We start from the raw sequence: 15,452 nt of genomic DNA on the forward strand, positions 1-15,452 counted from the left end.
CTTCCCTGGGCTGAATACGCCCATAACTCGATTCCTTCGTTGGCGACCGGTCTGTCCCCTTTTCAAGGTAGCCTGGGGTACCAGCCTCTGCTGTTCTCATCTCAGTTCTACGATTCCTGCGTCCCTTCCGCCCAGGCTTTTGTCCAACATTGCGAGCGCACCTGGAAGAGTGTCAGGTCTGCTCTTTGCCGTTATAGGAAACGGACTATTAGAGCTGCTAACAAGCATAGAACTAAGAGCCCAAGAAATGTTCGCGGTCAGATAGTATGGCTTTCCAGCCTTAATCTCCCCCTTAAGTCTGCTTCTCGTAAGTTGACCCCGCGCTTCATTGGTCCGTTCTGTATTTCGCAGATCATTAGTCCTGTCGCGGTGCGACTTCTTCTCCCTTGGTATCTTCGCGGCATCCACCCGGTCTTCCATGTCTCGTGTATTAAACATGTTTTTCGCGCCCCCGCTCATCCCTCTTCCCCCCCCATCCTTGTCAAGGGCACCCCAATTTATAGGGTCCGCAGGATACTGGACATGCGTCCCCGGGGTCATGGTCATCAGTACCTGGTGGATTGGGAGGGGTACGGACCCGAGGAGAGAAGTTTGGTTCCCTCCCGGGACGTGCTGGAACGCTCGCTGATCGATGATTTCCTCCGTAGCCGCCAGGGGGCGCTCGTTGGGGGGGGGGGGGGTACTGTTATGTCTTGTCATGTCTTGTTCTTTCTTTTTACTCTGTCTCCCTCTGCTGGTCTTTTTAGGTTACTTTCTCTTTCCCCAGCTGTTCTTCATCTTATCTGACTACCTCCTTTTTTCCCCTCTGATTACTCCCCTATTTCTCCCTCTGTTTTCGCTGCCTCCTTTGTCAGATTCTTATTTGAGTTTTTCTCGCAAGTAGCAGACAACTATCCTGTCAGTCTCCGCTCTAGTCCCATCCAGTCTTGTCCTGTTGAGACCTGCCTGGTAACCCTTCCTGTTCTCTGTTTATGACCTTCACATTTGTATTCTGTCCAGTTTTGCCTGCTGCCGAGAGAGAACCACCCATCCCTGCCTGCCCGCTACCCGCGTCAGCTTTGAGAGACCTGCGGTCGGTCGCCGCTATCACTACAGACCTAGAGTGCTGCCAAAGGGGCCTTTTCAAGTCACCTGCTGTCATTTCTGTTTTGTTTTCTATCACCCTCTCTGCGGGTTGCTAAGTTGCCTTTTTCTCTCAGAAGAACATTTGAGTTTCACATTGTTGACTACCGGAGTTTACATTAAAGACTCTATTTTTGTTCAGTCACATTTGGGTCCTCTCTTACCTTGTTAACATTAACATCATATCCGGTTGAGTCAGTAAATTTGAGTAAAACCACAGGCTTCGCTTATCCTGTGTGAATGTGCCACATGAAATTTAAATGTGTTGGGGTAATTTCTTAATCACACAAGGTCCTCAATTAATACTAATCCCGTGCGAATAGGGCTTTACCTAAGTGACCAGCTTTTTTGATGGACTTGAATAGAGTAATCACAGATAGAACAGGCTCTTGTAGTGGCTGAAATGGTCTTTGGCCTTTATATGGACAACCTGGCATCTTGCAATCTCAGTGAAAATTAAAGGAATGGTGACAGTTGAAAAGGGTTTGTCATATAATTTGGAAATTAGCACCAGCTGCCAGATTAACACCAACAACTTGGATGTACCTGTAAGTGTTGAAAGTCAAGGGTTAATTTTTATACTGTGCTTCAGAATACAATTAATTGAAAAAAAAACAAACAGCCATTCTACTCCTTTATCAGTGGATAAATGATCAGTGGATGGATAAATGATAAATGAAATCTGACTCCTGCCCCTGATCTGTGATGCCACTGTCGTTCGGTACACTGCATTGAGCAGCCATGTTCAGTTTTTAATGGTGTCTGTCCTCTAATTGTAACACCGAAAACACTGACTATCCCAGCGAGCCTAATCGATACATTCTATATATTGATACCTCTCTGAATCAAACTATTGTTTAAACTTCTGTCTTGCCGTGAAATGAGATACCAACTCACTGGTGCTTTGCTTTCTAGAACAGGGTTTTCAAACCTGTCCTGGAGGACCCCCAGCTCTGCATGTTGTATGTATCCCTCATTAGACACACCAAATTCAGGCCTTGCAGTCTCTAATAACGAGTTGATGAGTTGAATTTGGTGTGTTAGATGAGAGAGACATACAAAATGTGCAGTGCCTGGGGTCCACCAGGACAGATTTGAAAACATCTGTTCTAGAGGACACAGTGAAAGAACAGGTGCTGTACACAGTTTGATTTGAAGGGAAGACGATCTGCACTTAATGTCATAATCTGAACAAGACAGATATCTGAATTTTAAATATAATATTTCCCATGTTCAATATCAATGTTCTCCACCTCATAAATTTTGCCAGGTTACAGAACATACCAGTTTCAGATGCAGAATAGCTAGTTCAAGGAGTAATGACTATCTTCAGACTGTGGGCTAGATTTACTAAACAGGGCAAATTAACGTTAAAACGTGATTCCATAAAAGTGCAGATGGGATGGTAAAATTCTGTAGGAGATTTAATGAGAAGGTGCACATTATAGAACACAAAGGCAGCATCTCATTTCCATAATCACCAGCACAATCTACCAAGAGCAGTGCAAATTGATGACCGCAAACCTTAGTAAATCTCATTGCATGATTAATTTAAATACTCTCTTCCCATAAATTTACTGATCGAAAGGGAAACAAATTCCCTCGCAGAAATAACTGTGTCCATGCCTTTTCAGCACCAATTTCCCATTAATTTTTTAACGCCAAATGAGGGTTTGGCCCTGGATTTTCAATAAACAGTTTGCAATTAGTCCAAAATATAACAGCTAGAGTTCTTACCAGGCAGATAGTGCTGTCCCACAATTTCAACAAACACGTACAAACAATTGTATTAAGTGCAAAACAGTGAAAGTTACAGAAAAACAGTTTACAGAAGGAAACATCCAAAATAATCTTGTAAATGTCGACTTACAAAAAAGAATCCAAAAGAACACTTAATAACCAAATTATATGAGTCCATTTAATTCTGAACTACTTTGCACTATAGTGCACGACAAATATGTAACAAAAATTTTTTTTAATAATTCACAATGTTATATATATATAATTGATTTTCTCTGACCTAACTTACAGCGGCAGCAGCGTGTGAACAGGACTTTTATTTTGGCGTAGTATTATGACGTCATAAGACAGCGCGCGCTCCTGCGTCTTTTGTGATTTGTCTGAAGAAAGGTTTGTATTCTTAAGCATTTAAATTGTTTAAGTCGATTCAAACAGTTTAATGTTATCGTTTTGTTTTACAATCGCTGTAAAATGATTGATTCATGTAACATTATGCTTTCTCAAACATGAGTTAAAGAGTTAAAGTTTTAGTGAATAAAGCGCACACATTAGTAACAGAAAAGGTGCGTCTCATTTCGCTTTCTATATCGTGAATCAGCTTATTATAAACAAATTCGGTCACTGGCAAGGAGCTTTTCAAAACTCCGAATGAATTGAATCAATCGCTTCACAAAATGATTCACTGAATCGAATCGCTCGAAACACCGCACGCTGGCCACACCTGCTGCTCAGTGTAAATACAATGATTCACAAACTTGTAATGATAACCTTAATAAACATACATTTTTATTAAGGTGTAATCTATTAAATTTAATCTATAAATCATTAAATACCAAATAGAAATCAGAAATGCATATTAAGTCTGTATAATTTGTGTTCCTTTTGAATTCCTTTTAAACGTCTATCAATTTAAAACCAATAATTACAACTCTGCTTGACATCCTTACCAGTGCTGATTACTGAACTATGCAGCTGATTGAGATGCACCCAGAGATTTAGTTTGGATTCATTTTATTTTTATTATTATTTTATTCTCATCTTAAACATGACAGTGTGTCCAAACACACAGAAAAACTCCTGGTGAAGCTGAGATCCTCGTGACACACTTTTATAAAGATGGCATTTATTAAAGAGGAGAGTGAAGATATGAGGATGGAAGAAACATTCATAGTGAAACAAGAAGAGGCTGAGGAACAAACAGGTTAGTTTTCATCCTCAAATCTGAAGTGAGTTCACAATTTCACATTTAGTGAGTCACCTCTTGTGGACAGAAATGTTGAGATCACATGACCAGGCAAATATACAGGTGCTGGTCATATAATTAGAATATCATCAAAAAGTTGATTTATTTCACTAATTCCATTCAAAAAGTGAAACTTGTATATTATATTCATTCATTACACACAGACTGATATATTTCAAATGTTTATTTCTTTTAATTTTGATGATTATAACTGACAACTAAGGAAAATCCCAAATTCAGTATCTCAGAAAATTAGAATATATAACTTAAGACCAATACAAAGAAAGGATTTTTAGAAATCTTGGCCAACTGAAAAGTATGAACATGAAAAGTATGAGCATGTACAGCACTCAATACTTAGTTGGGGCTCCTTTTGCCTGAATTACTGCAGCAATGCGGCGTGGCATGGAGTCAATCAGTCTGTGGCACTGCTCAGGTGTTATAAGAGCCCAGGTTGCTCTGATAGTGGCCTTCAGCTCTTCTGCATTCTTGGGTTTGGCATATCGCATCTTCCTCTTCACAATACCCCACAGATTTTCTATGGGGTTAAGGTCAGGCAAGTTTCCTGGCCAGTTAAGAACAGGGTCCTTAAACCAGGTACTGGAAGCTTTGGCACTGTGTGCAGGTGCCAAGTCCTGTTGGAAAATGAAATCTGCATCTCCATAAAGTTGGTCAGCAGCAGGAAGCATGAAGTGCTCTAAACCTTCCTGGTATACGGCTGCGTTGACCTTGGACCTCAGAAATCACAGTGGACCAACACCAGCAGATGACATGGCACCCCAAACCGTCACTGACTGTGGAAACTTTACACTGGACCTCAAGCAACGTGGATTGTGTGCCTCTCTTCTCTTCCTGCAGACTCTGGGACCCTGATATCCAAAGGAGATGCAAAATTTACTTTCATAAGAGAACATAACTTTGGACCATCCAGCAGCAGTCCAGTTCTTTTTGAAGCGAGACGCTTCTGACGCTGTCTGTTGTTCAAGAGTGGCTTCACACAAGGAATGCGACAGCTGAAACACATGTCATGCATACGTCTGTGCGTAGTGGTTCTTGAAGCACTGACTCCAGCTGCAGTCCACTCTTTGTGAATCTCCCCCCACATTTTTGAATGAGTTTTGTTTCACAATCCTCTCCAGGGTGTGGTTATCCCTATTGCTTGTACACTTTTTTTCTACCACATCTTTTCCTTCCCATCTCCTATCTATTAATGTGCTTGGACACAGAGCTCTGTGAACAGCCAGCCTCTTTTGCAATGACCTTTTGTGTCTTGCCCTCCTTGTGCAAGGTGTCAATTGTCATCTTTTGGACAACTGTCAAGTCAGCAGTCTTCCCCATGATTCTGTAGCCCACAGAACTAGACTGAGAGACCATTTAAAGGCTTTGCAGGTGTTTTGAGTTAATTAGCTGATTAGAGTGTGGCACCAGGTGTCTTCAATATTGAACCTATTTCACAATATTCTAATTTTCTGAGATACTGAATTTGGGATTTTCCTTAGTTGTCAGTTATAATAATCAAAATTAAAAGAAATAAACATTTGAAATATATCAGTCTGTCTGTAATGAATAAATGTAAAAAAGTTTCACTTTTTGAATGGAATTAGTGAAATAAACTTTTTGATGATATTCTAATTATATGACCAGCACCTGTAAATGCTGCTCTTCAAGTGCACCTGAGTAGCTCCTACTTCCAAATTTGACATTCATAATTACAAAATAATACAAAAGAAGCCTAAACAAAATAATTATTTTGTGTAACATTAAACCAGTAATAACAATAAATGTTTATATGATAAATGCTGATTTTACGAAACAAAAGATTACATGTCCATTAGATATAACTCATGAATATTGTTGAATTTGTGGGAAAATCAGATGACCGGATTGCAAAGGAGAATACAAAGCTGATGTGCTTTAGATTTATGGACTCATGTACCTCTCTCACTCGGCATAAATCCAAGTGTTTTCACTGTGTGATGTAATATTTAAATACTAACCTATTGCTTCTATTGACCGACGAATAAAAATTTTGTGGACTGGTGGATTCTTGTTGACTAATGTTTAGTTGAAGACTAGGAGCATCTGTGAGCACCTAGTCTTGAGTGTATTTGGTTTCTGGTTCCTGTCTGCATGCTGCCGAGTGGTTTGTGATTGTAGCTCCATGAAGCTTAATTTTTTTTGTTGAATCTCTATCTTGCTATCACTCTCTGTTGTGTAAAGTGATAAAATGTAAACTTAATTCCCATAATATATCCAATATTTTCTATCAAACTAATCTGACTAATCTGACCGTTCGCTTTAAATTTTAAATTGCGAGTGCAGCGTGTATTAGCATTCGTTAGCCGTTTAGCCAGTCATTCACATTTCCATTTGCATTTCTATTTGCATCTGTTACCATTTTCTTTTTTCTCTTGCCCCATTTCTTTTCTCTCTTGCACCGTTTTTTTACGAGTTCATCAAATAACAGTGGTAAGTCAGAATCATTCTTCAGTCACAGTGAGTAATGGCTTCTCCTGCTATTGTGGTTTGCACCGCTTGCCACATGTATAGTTTATCTCTCTCTGTCGGCGACAAGGGATTAACGAGCGATAAATGCAAGGAAATAGTTAGGCTGACAGAGAAGGTTTCAGAATTAGAGACACACATACAAACTTTAATTAAGGACAGTAAGAATATGAGGGCTTTATGGGCTATATGAGGGATTAATATAAATTATAAATTAATAAACAGGGTCTGACATTAATTAAAATCTATTAATTAATCTGTCTAATAATGTCTAAAAAATATAATAATTACATCTACCAAGCTCTTTTTTATATATTTATATCTATTTTTTATAAAGCACAATAAAACAACGACGGTTGACCATTGTGCTGAACAATATAATTTAAAAAGAATCAAAATACATAAAAACGATAAAGACAAAACAAACAAATAATAATTAGACATAATAAACTCCTGTTGGCTCATACACTAAAAGCCTTCTCAAAGAGGTAGGCTTTAAGCCTTGTTTTAAAAAGAAATTCTGTTGCAATTGTTCTAGTAGAGATTGGAAGACTATTCCACAATTTAGGGCCGGCTATGGCAAAAGCCCGGTCGCCTTTTCTCTTCAGCCTAGATCTAGGGACCAATAAGAGTTTCTGATTCAGTGACCTTAGACATCTAGCTGGACTGTGTAAACTCAACAGATCAGAAATGTACGAAGGTGCCAGACCATTTAAAACCTTAAAAACAAAAAGTAAAATTTTAAACTCTATTTTAAAATGGACTGGCAGCCAGTGCAAAGAGAGTAGGATGGGAGTTCATAGGATGGGAGTTCAGATGGGTGTTCATATTTGCGAGTGCCAGTCAAAAGTCTGGCAGCTGCATTTTGCACCACTTGTAGGCGATTTATACATGATTGGTTAATACCAATATACATTGAATTGCAGTAGTCTAGTCGAGAAGAGATAAAAGCATGTATAGCTCTCTCGAACTCAGCACAAGATAAAAAAAACCCTTCACCTTAGCAAGGAGTCTGAGCTGAAAAAAACTTGATTTGACTTTTGATAAGCAAGTAAATGCAGTAGTTAAAGCAGAATCGAACACAACACTCAAATTTTTTACAGAGGGCTTGACATATGCAGCCAGATCACCCAGCATTTGCTGTACGTTGCCAGATACAGCTAAAGAACCGAACACAATTGCCTCAGTCTTACTCTCATTGAGATTAAAAAAAAAAGAGACATCCAGGCCTTAATATCAGACAGGCAAGCAATTAAAGCACTCAAACTCTGGTTGTCATTTTGCTTAAAAGGCACATAAATTTGCGTGTCATCAGTATAACAATGAAACAACACTTTGTGCTTATTAAAAATGGAACCCAACAGGAGCATATACAATGAAAATAAATAAATAAATAAATAAAATTATTTGGTTGCCCACATTCTTCAAAGTATCTTCTTTTATGTTCAACAGAAGAAATAAATTATTAAAGTTTGGAACAACTTTAATTTTTGGTCCCTTTAAGTCAGACCTGTGAGGTACTGAATGATTCTCTGCAAACTGTGCGTTTATCATTAGTTACTGGACAGACATACTGATAACTTTCCCATGTGGAGAGGCTTTAAAGGGCAGATGTGACTAGTTTTGAGAAGGAACTGGGCAGGATTTGTTGTGAAAACCTGGCAACTCTGATCTTAACGCACGTGCTGGAGATATACTACTAATTACAGGAGCGTCTTTACTAAGGAGATGCGCAGGAAAATCGCATTCGATTTTTTACACAGCCCTAAACAGAGGGTGACGATGGGTATAATATCAATAAGCGCAAATGTTTCCTCCACAGACCAAACTGTCTCAGACATTTTTTTTCTTTTTTATATTGAACGTAGTTTAGCTGTTTGATCAAATTGCGCGCTTCACTTAACCAGTTATGAAGAAACTGGTAGCCAGGCAACAGTCACGCACTCTAACAGCACGGCTCAGAGAATTCCGGCTGAGAATGGTTTGTAATCGTGCTGCGCCATACCAGGCTCACATGGAAATACAACTGTAACCGTACCTGACAGTCCTTAGAAGCGTTTCGTGGGGGATGCCAGGTGTTCAAAAAAAAAAAAAAAAAAATGGATCTCAAAATTGAAAATCAAATGCCAACCCACCGAACGAATATTGGAATAATCGAATATTCTAGGCCAGCCCTAGTGGCAACCCTATACACAGCAGACTGTCATCACTCAATGGCTGGATGTCTAAGTGGTGCCCGCAGAATAACATAGGTTTCATAGACAATTGGACGAGTTTTTGGGGCAGACCTGACCTGTTGAAAAGAGATGGTCTTCATCCATCCTGGGGTGGTGCCGCTCTTCTGTCTAGAAATATGGGACATAGTCTTAGAGTTTGTACTTGACTAACTGGGGCTCAGGTCAGGAAGCAGACAGACTGGCTAAACCGACCGTCTGCTAGCCGCCTCACGTCACAGAAATCAGTTAATTCTCAGCACATAGAGACCCTTTTCGCCTAGAGACTGTGTCTGTTCCCTGAACTAGAAAATACAAAAAACGTCCAAACCAACTTAAGAATAACAATTTAATTGATGTTCAATAAATAAAAAAACAAATTTAATATGGATAAACAAAAGATAAAGCTTGGCTTATTGAATATCAGGTCCCTTTCTACGAAAGCACTTTTGGGAGATATAATCAGGAAACACAGTGTTAGCTTTCACTGTTATGCTGATGACTTTTTGTAAATGATATGATCACTGATCGTAACCTAGAAGTGCTCTGTATGACAGAAACCTGGCTAAAAAAAACTGATGATTACATTATTTTAAATGAGTCTACACCCCAAGATTACTGTTATAAACATGAGCCGCGTCCAAAAGGTAAAGGGGGAGGTGTTGCTACAATTTATAACAATAGTTTCAGTATTTCTCAGAGGGCAGGCTTCAAGTATAACTCGTTTGAAGTAATGGTGCTTCATATAACATTATCCAGAGAAACAAATTTTAATGATAAATCCCCTGTGATGTTTGTACTGGCTACTGTATACAGGCCACCAGGGCACCATACGGAATTTATGAAAGAATTTGCTGATTTTCTATCCGAGTTAGTGCTGGCTGCAGATAAAGTTTTAATTGTTGGTGATTTTAATATCCATGTTGATAATGAAAAATATGCTTCGGGATCAGCATTTATAGACATTTTGAACATTTTATTGGGGTTAGACAACACGTGTAAGGACCTACTCATTGTCAAAATCATACACTAGATTTAATACTGTCGCATGGAATTGACGTTGATGGCTGAAATTATGCAGCTAAGCGATGATATCTCAGATCATTATCTAGTCTTGTGCAAAGTTCATATAGCTAAAACAGTAAATTCTAATCCTTGTTACAAGTATGGTAGAACCATTACTTCTACTACAAAAGACTGCTTTGTAAGTAATCTTCCTAATTTATCGTCATTATATGTCCCCAAAACCTTCAATCTGGCTGTTATTAAGCCTCTCATTAAAAAAAAAATAACCACGACTTGACCCCAGAGAACTAGTTAATTACAGACCGATCTCGAATCTCCCTTTTCTGCCCAAGATACTAGAAAAGGTAGTATCCTCACAATTATATTCCTTCTTTGAGAAAATTGGTATCTGTGAGGATTTCCAGTCAGGATTTAGACCGTATCATAGTACTGAGACTGCTCTCATTAGAAAATGATTGTTACAAATCTTATTACAAATGACCTACTCTTATCATCTCATTGTGGTTGTATCTTTCTATTAGTGCTACTGGATCTTAGCATTGCGTTCGACACTATTGACCACAAAATTATTTTGCATAGACTAGAAAACTTTGTTGGCATTAGTGGAAGTGCATTAGCATGGTTCAAAACATACTTCTCTGACCGCTATCAATTTGTAGCAGTGAATGAAGAGGTATCATATCGATCACAAGTGCAGTATAGAGTACCTCAAGGCTCAGTACTAGGGCCGTTACTCTTCACGCTTTACATGTTACCCTTGGGAGATATAATCAGGAAACACAGTGTTAGCTTTCACTGTTATGCTGATGACACTCGGCTCTATATAACGTTGTGGCCCGGCGAAACATACCAATTTGAAAAACTAACGGAATGCATAGTTGATATAAAAAACTGGATGACAAGTAATTTCTTACTGCTAAATTCTGAAGAAAAAAAAAACAGAGGTGATCAATTATCGGACCTAAAACCTCTTCATGTAATAATCTTGAACACTGTCTAAGACTCGATGGCTGCTCTGTCAATTCTTCGTCATCAGTTAGGAACCTAGGTGTGCTATTTGATAGCAACCTTTCCTTTGAAAGCCACGTTTCTAGCATTTGTAAAACTGCATTTTTCCATCTCAAAAATGTATCTAAATTATGGCCTATGCTCTCAATGTCAAATGCAGAAATGTTAATTCATGCGTTCCTGACCTCAAGGTTGGATTATTGTAATGCTTTATTGGGGTGTTGTTCTGCACGCAAAATGCAGTGGCTAGGGTTCTTACTAGAACCATGAAATATGACCATATTATCCCGGTTCTGTAAACACTACACTGGCTCCCTATTAAGCATTGTATAGATTTTAAAATCTTGCTTATTACTTACAAAGCCCTCAGTGGTTTAGCACCTCAGTATTTGAATGCACTTTTATTGCATTATAGTCCTCCACATCCGCTGCATTCTCAAAACTCTGGCAATTTGATAAAACCTAGAATATCAAAGTCAACTGCGGGTGGCAGATCCTTTTCATGTTTAGTGCCAAAACCTTTCTGAATGTCATGCTGCAATACATTTGTCCATCTTCTAAATTAAGTGTCACAAATGCTGTTATCAGTAATAATTTATTCTCTATGCAGTACATAAATTTAGATCTATCCACTTATGTTTAGAGATTTTTGGTCTAATAATTAATACTTTTGTTTGGCAGAACTTATTAGAAGAATGTTACTATCCATACCATAGTTTTGTTATATGACATATTTCAATAAAAAAAAGCTTCAGCATTTTGTCCAATCAATAATAAAAGAACACCTTTTCATTTATAATTTGCATTAAATTTCATTTAAAAAAAAAAAAAAAAAATCATGAGGAAATATTGCATTGTAAGTTGAGTGAATTGTTACATCCCTATTGAACCTTCAAAAAATATTGAGAAGAGATTCTGAGAATTTTTATTTTAGTAGCTAAGTACATATAGGATCTATGTGTTGGCTTTGATGCCTTATGGTTTTTTTGTTTGTTTCTTTGCTTGTTTTTACTTTAATGTCTTTTTTTCACTTTAGACCTGATGGCACTGAAAGAGGAGAGTCCGAAAGAAGAACTGAATGAAATGGAAGAGAAAAATCAGGATGAGAAACGTCATGATTTCAAGAGAGGAGAAAAATCCTTAAAGACTGAAAAGACTTCCTCACAAAAAAGTGGTCTGAGGACTGACTCTAACAGTTTCACCTGCTGTCAGTGTGGTAAGAATTTCACTTGTAAGCAAAACCTTGAAGTCCACATGAGAGTTCACACGGGAGAGAAGCCTTTCTGCTGCCAACAGTGTGAAAAGAGTTTCAATCAAAAACAAAACCTTAAAGTCCACATGCGAGTTCACACTGGAGAGAAGCCTTACACCTGCAAACTGTGTGGACAAAGTTTTACACTTAAGGGAAACCTTAAAGTCCACATGAGAATTCATACTGGAGAGACCCCTTACACCTGCAAACTGTGTGGGAAGAGCTTCTCACGAAAGGAAAGTCTTGTGACTCACATGAACAGTCACACTGGAGAGAAGCCTTGCATATGTGGTCAGTGTGGAAAGAGATTAAAATGTAAAGAATCTCTCAGTCCTCTTTTGAGTGAATCCTCATGTGGTGATTGTTTTGTATGCCATCAGTGTGGAAAGAGTTTCCTGCATAAAAGAAGCCTCAAAACTCACATTAGACTTCATACTGGAGAGAAGCCTTTCATCTGCCCTGAGTGTGGAAAATGCTTCTCACAAAAAGGAAACCTTCAGACTCACATAAGTATTCACATTGGAGAGAAGCCTTGCATATGTGGTCAATGTGGAAAGAGATTCCTGCATAAAAAAAGCCTCAACACTCATATTAGACTTCATACTGGAGAGAAGCCTTTTATCTGCCCTCATTGTGGAAAAAGCTTCTCACAAAAAGGAAACCTTCAGACTCACAAAAGTATCCACACTGGAGAGAAGTCTTTTAAGTGTTTTCAGTGCGATAATATTTTTACATATAAAAGAGACCTGAAACATCATTTGCAAACTCATTCTGTAAAGAAATTGTGATCATCCACCTTTATGACCACTTACTGTTTTTGCAATCTTCACTGCTTTATACTTTACCTTGGGCCTTTTTATTTTCCTTTGTCATGTACATATAAACTCCAGTTTTCACACTTGTCAATCTCCTTTGCTATAGTTTCAAATATTGAGCAATTGAGACGCCCTCTAATTTTGGTAGTATAGAGCCATCACTCCATTACATATATTGTTAATCAGAATCAAACTACTGGTGAAATTGCTGTAAAATGCTACAATGTAAAAGAAAGATTATAAATAAAAGGACACAAATTGTACATAAATAATGAACATTGCTCTGCATTATTTGATTCATGAGACAATTAACAGGCAAACATGTTGCTACTGCTAGGGCCAAAGGAAATGACATCTGGGAGATAGTTCTAGCTGCTGATATGGCTAAACATTCAAGTCGAATCAAGTCACCTTTATTTATATAGCACGTTATACAATATAGATGGTGTCAAAGCAGCTTTAAAAAACTAAAAAGGAAAATAGTGTGTTGATAATGCAAGAGAACAATAGTAAACTCAATTTTTTCTGTTAAAGTCAGTTGATTGACTCATCGTCCAGCTCAGTTCAAATAGTATCTGTGCAATGAAGTCAACAATATTGCCAGAAATTAAGTGTCCCCAAGTAAGCAAGACAAAGGCGACAGCGGCAAGGAACCAAAACTCCATCGGGGACAAACATGGAGAAAAAACCTTGGGAGAAACCAGGCTCAGTCGTGGGGCCAGTTCTCCTCTGGCCAGATGAAACCTGCAAGGTGTAGTTTAATTCCAGGCTGCAACACAAGTCAGATTGTGCAGAGGACTCATCTGATTCTCACGGTATTGTGCCGATGGTCATCTAGGTGACGAGGTCTTTGCTGGGGATCTGTCTCTGGGGCACATCTAGTTGACATGGTCTCCACTGACACTCTGGGCTGTAGAGGTCATCTCTAGGTGCCACTCCACCATCTAATCTGGATACGGACTGGATCTGGTGGCTACGGTGACCTCGGAATAAGAACGAAACAGACTGATATTAGCGTAGATGCCATTCTTTTTACAATGTAGCAAGTATGTTGAATGCTATAAAAAAAAGTTCCCGGTTCTGGTTGACCTAATTAACGCAGTTTAACCAAACTTTAATGGATTTAAATTATAGAAATGTGTTAGTGTGTTATGTGTAAATCAGGTTAAAGAGATGGTTCATTAATCTAGATTTAAACTGACAAGTCAAGTCAAGTCACCTTTATTTATATAGCGCTTTAAACAAAAAAGATTGTGTCAAAGCAACTGAACAACATTAATTAGGAAAACAGTGTCAATAATGCAAAATGACAGTTAAAAGCAGTTCATCATTGAATTCAGTGATGTCATCATCTCAGTTCAGTTTAAATAGTATCTGTGCAATCATATGCAATCAAGTCAACGATATCGCTGCAAACGAAGTGTCCCCAACCAAGCAAGCCGGAGGCAACAGCGGCAAGGAACCAAAACTCCATTGGTGACAGAATGGAGAAAAAACTTTGTGAGAAACCAGGCTCAGTCGGGGGGCCAGTTCCCCTCTGACCAGATGAAACCAGCAGTTTAATTCCAGGCAGCCGCAAAGTCAGATTATGCAGAAGAATCATCTCTTTCCCGTGGTCTTGTCCCGGTGGTCGTCAGAGACAAGGTCTTTACAGGATCTGTATCTGGGGCCCTTGTTGTCCTGGTCTCCGCTGTCCTTCAGGGCTGTAGAGGTCCTTTCTAGGTGCTGATCCACCATCTGGGCTGGATACGTACTGGATCCGGGTGACTGCAGTGACCATCTGATCTGGATACAGACTGGATCTGGTGGCTGCGGTGACCTCGGAATAAGAGAGAAACAGACTAATATTAGCGTAGATGCCATTCTTCTAACGATGTAGCAAGTACATCGGGTGTTATGGGAAGTGTTCCCAGTTCCAGTTTACCTAATTAATGCAGCCTAAAAATCCTTTAATGGATTTGGATATTAGAAGCGTATTAGTGTGTTATGTGTAAGCCATGTTAAAGAGATGGGTCTTTAATCTAGATTTAAACTGCAAGAGTGTGTCTGCCTCCTTTTGATATTCTAGGTATTATCAAATTGCCTGAGTTTTGAGAACGCAGCGGAAGTGGAGGATTATAATGTAACAAGAGCTCATTCAAATACTGAGGTGCTAAACCATTCAGGGCTTTATAAGTAATGAGCAAGATTTTAAAATCTATATGATGTTTGATAGGGAGCCAGTGCAGTGTTGACAGGACCGGGCTAATATGGTCATACTTCCTGGTTCTAGTAAGACTAATCTAGTGGACTAACTGGACTTACATTTACATTTACATTTAATCATTTAGCAGACTTACTTTATCCAAAGCGACTTACAAATGAGAACAATAGAAACAATCAGATCAACAAGAGAACAACAACGGTATACAAGTGCTATGACAAGTCTCAGTTAGTCTAGTACAGAACACGTAGCCAGGTTTTTTATTAAGAATATGATAGACAAGAAAAAGAAAAGGTAAGTACTAGTATTAGTTGATTAAGTGCAG

At 38.7% G+C, this 15,452-nt stretch overlaps 1 protein-coding gene across 3 annotated transcripts; it reads left to right on the top strand.

Moving 5' to 3' along the window:
- The first annotated feature begins 3,158 nt into the window (after positions 1-3,158).
- On the top strand, positions 3,159-13,197 carry LOC109103222 (gastrula zinc finger protein XlCGF8.2DB-like). Of its 3 annotated transcripts, none has more exons than XM_019116596.2 (3): positions 3,159-3,252; positions 3,915-4,063; positions 11,894-13,197. In XM_019116596.2, exons 2-3 carry the CDS (start codon positions 3,979-3,981, stop codon positions 12,895-12,897), a joined length of 1,089 nt encoding a protein of 362 aa, XP_018972141.2. In that variant the 5' UTR covers positions 3,159-3,252; positions 3,915-3,978; the 3' UTR covers positions 12,898-13,197. The 3 variants fall into 3 exon arrangements, with proteins under 3 accessions (XP_018972141.2, XP_018972142.2, XP_042578397.1); XM_019116597.2 differs by having other exon boundaries at positions 3,932-4,063; XM_042722463.1 differs by lacking the exon at positions 3,159-3,252 and having other exon boundaries at positions 3,769-4,063.
- Positions 13,198-15,452: the final 2,255 nt, after the last annotated feature.

This window comes from Cyprinus carpio, chromosome B4 (assembly GCF_018340385.1).
Source record: "Cyprinus carpio isolate SPL01 chromosome B4, ASM1834038v1, whole genome shotgun sequence".
Lineage (NCBI taxonomy): Eukaryota > Metazoa > Chordata > Actinopteri > Cypriniformes > Cyprinidae > Cyprinus > Cyprinus carpio.

Bases quoted from the DNA above. Each gene is read 5' to 3' on its own strand.
- LOC109103222 (XM_019116596.2), top strand. From the start codon at position 3,979: ATGGCATTTATTAAAGAGGAGAGTGAAGATATGAGGATGGAAGAAACA. The intron at 4,064-11,893 runs GTTAGTTTTCAT...TTTTCACTTTAG, and splicing joins AGAGGCTGAGGAACAAACAG to ACCTGATGGCACTGAAAGAG.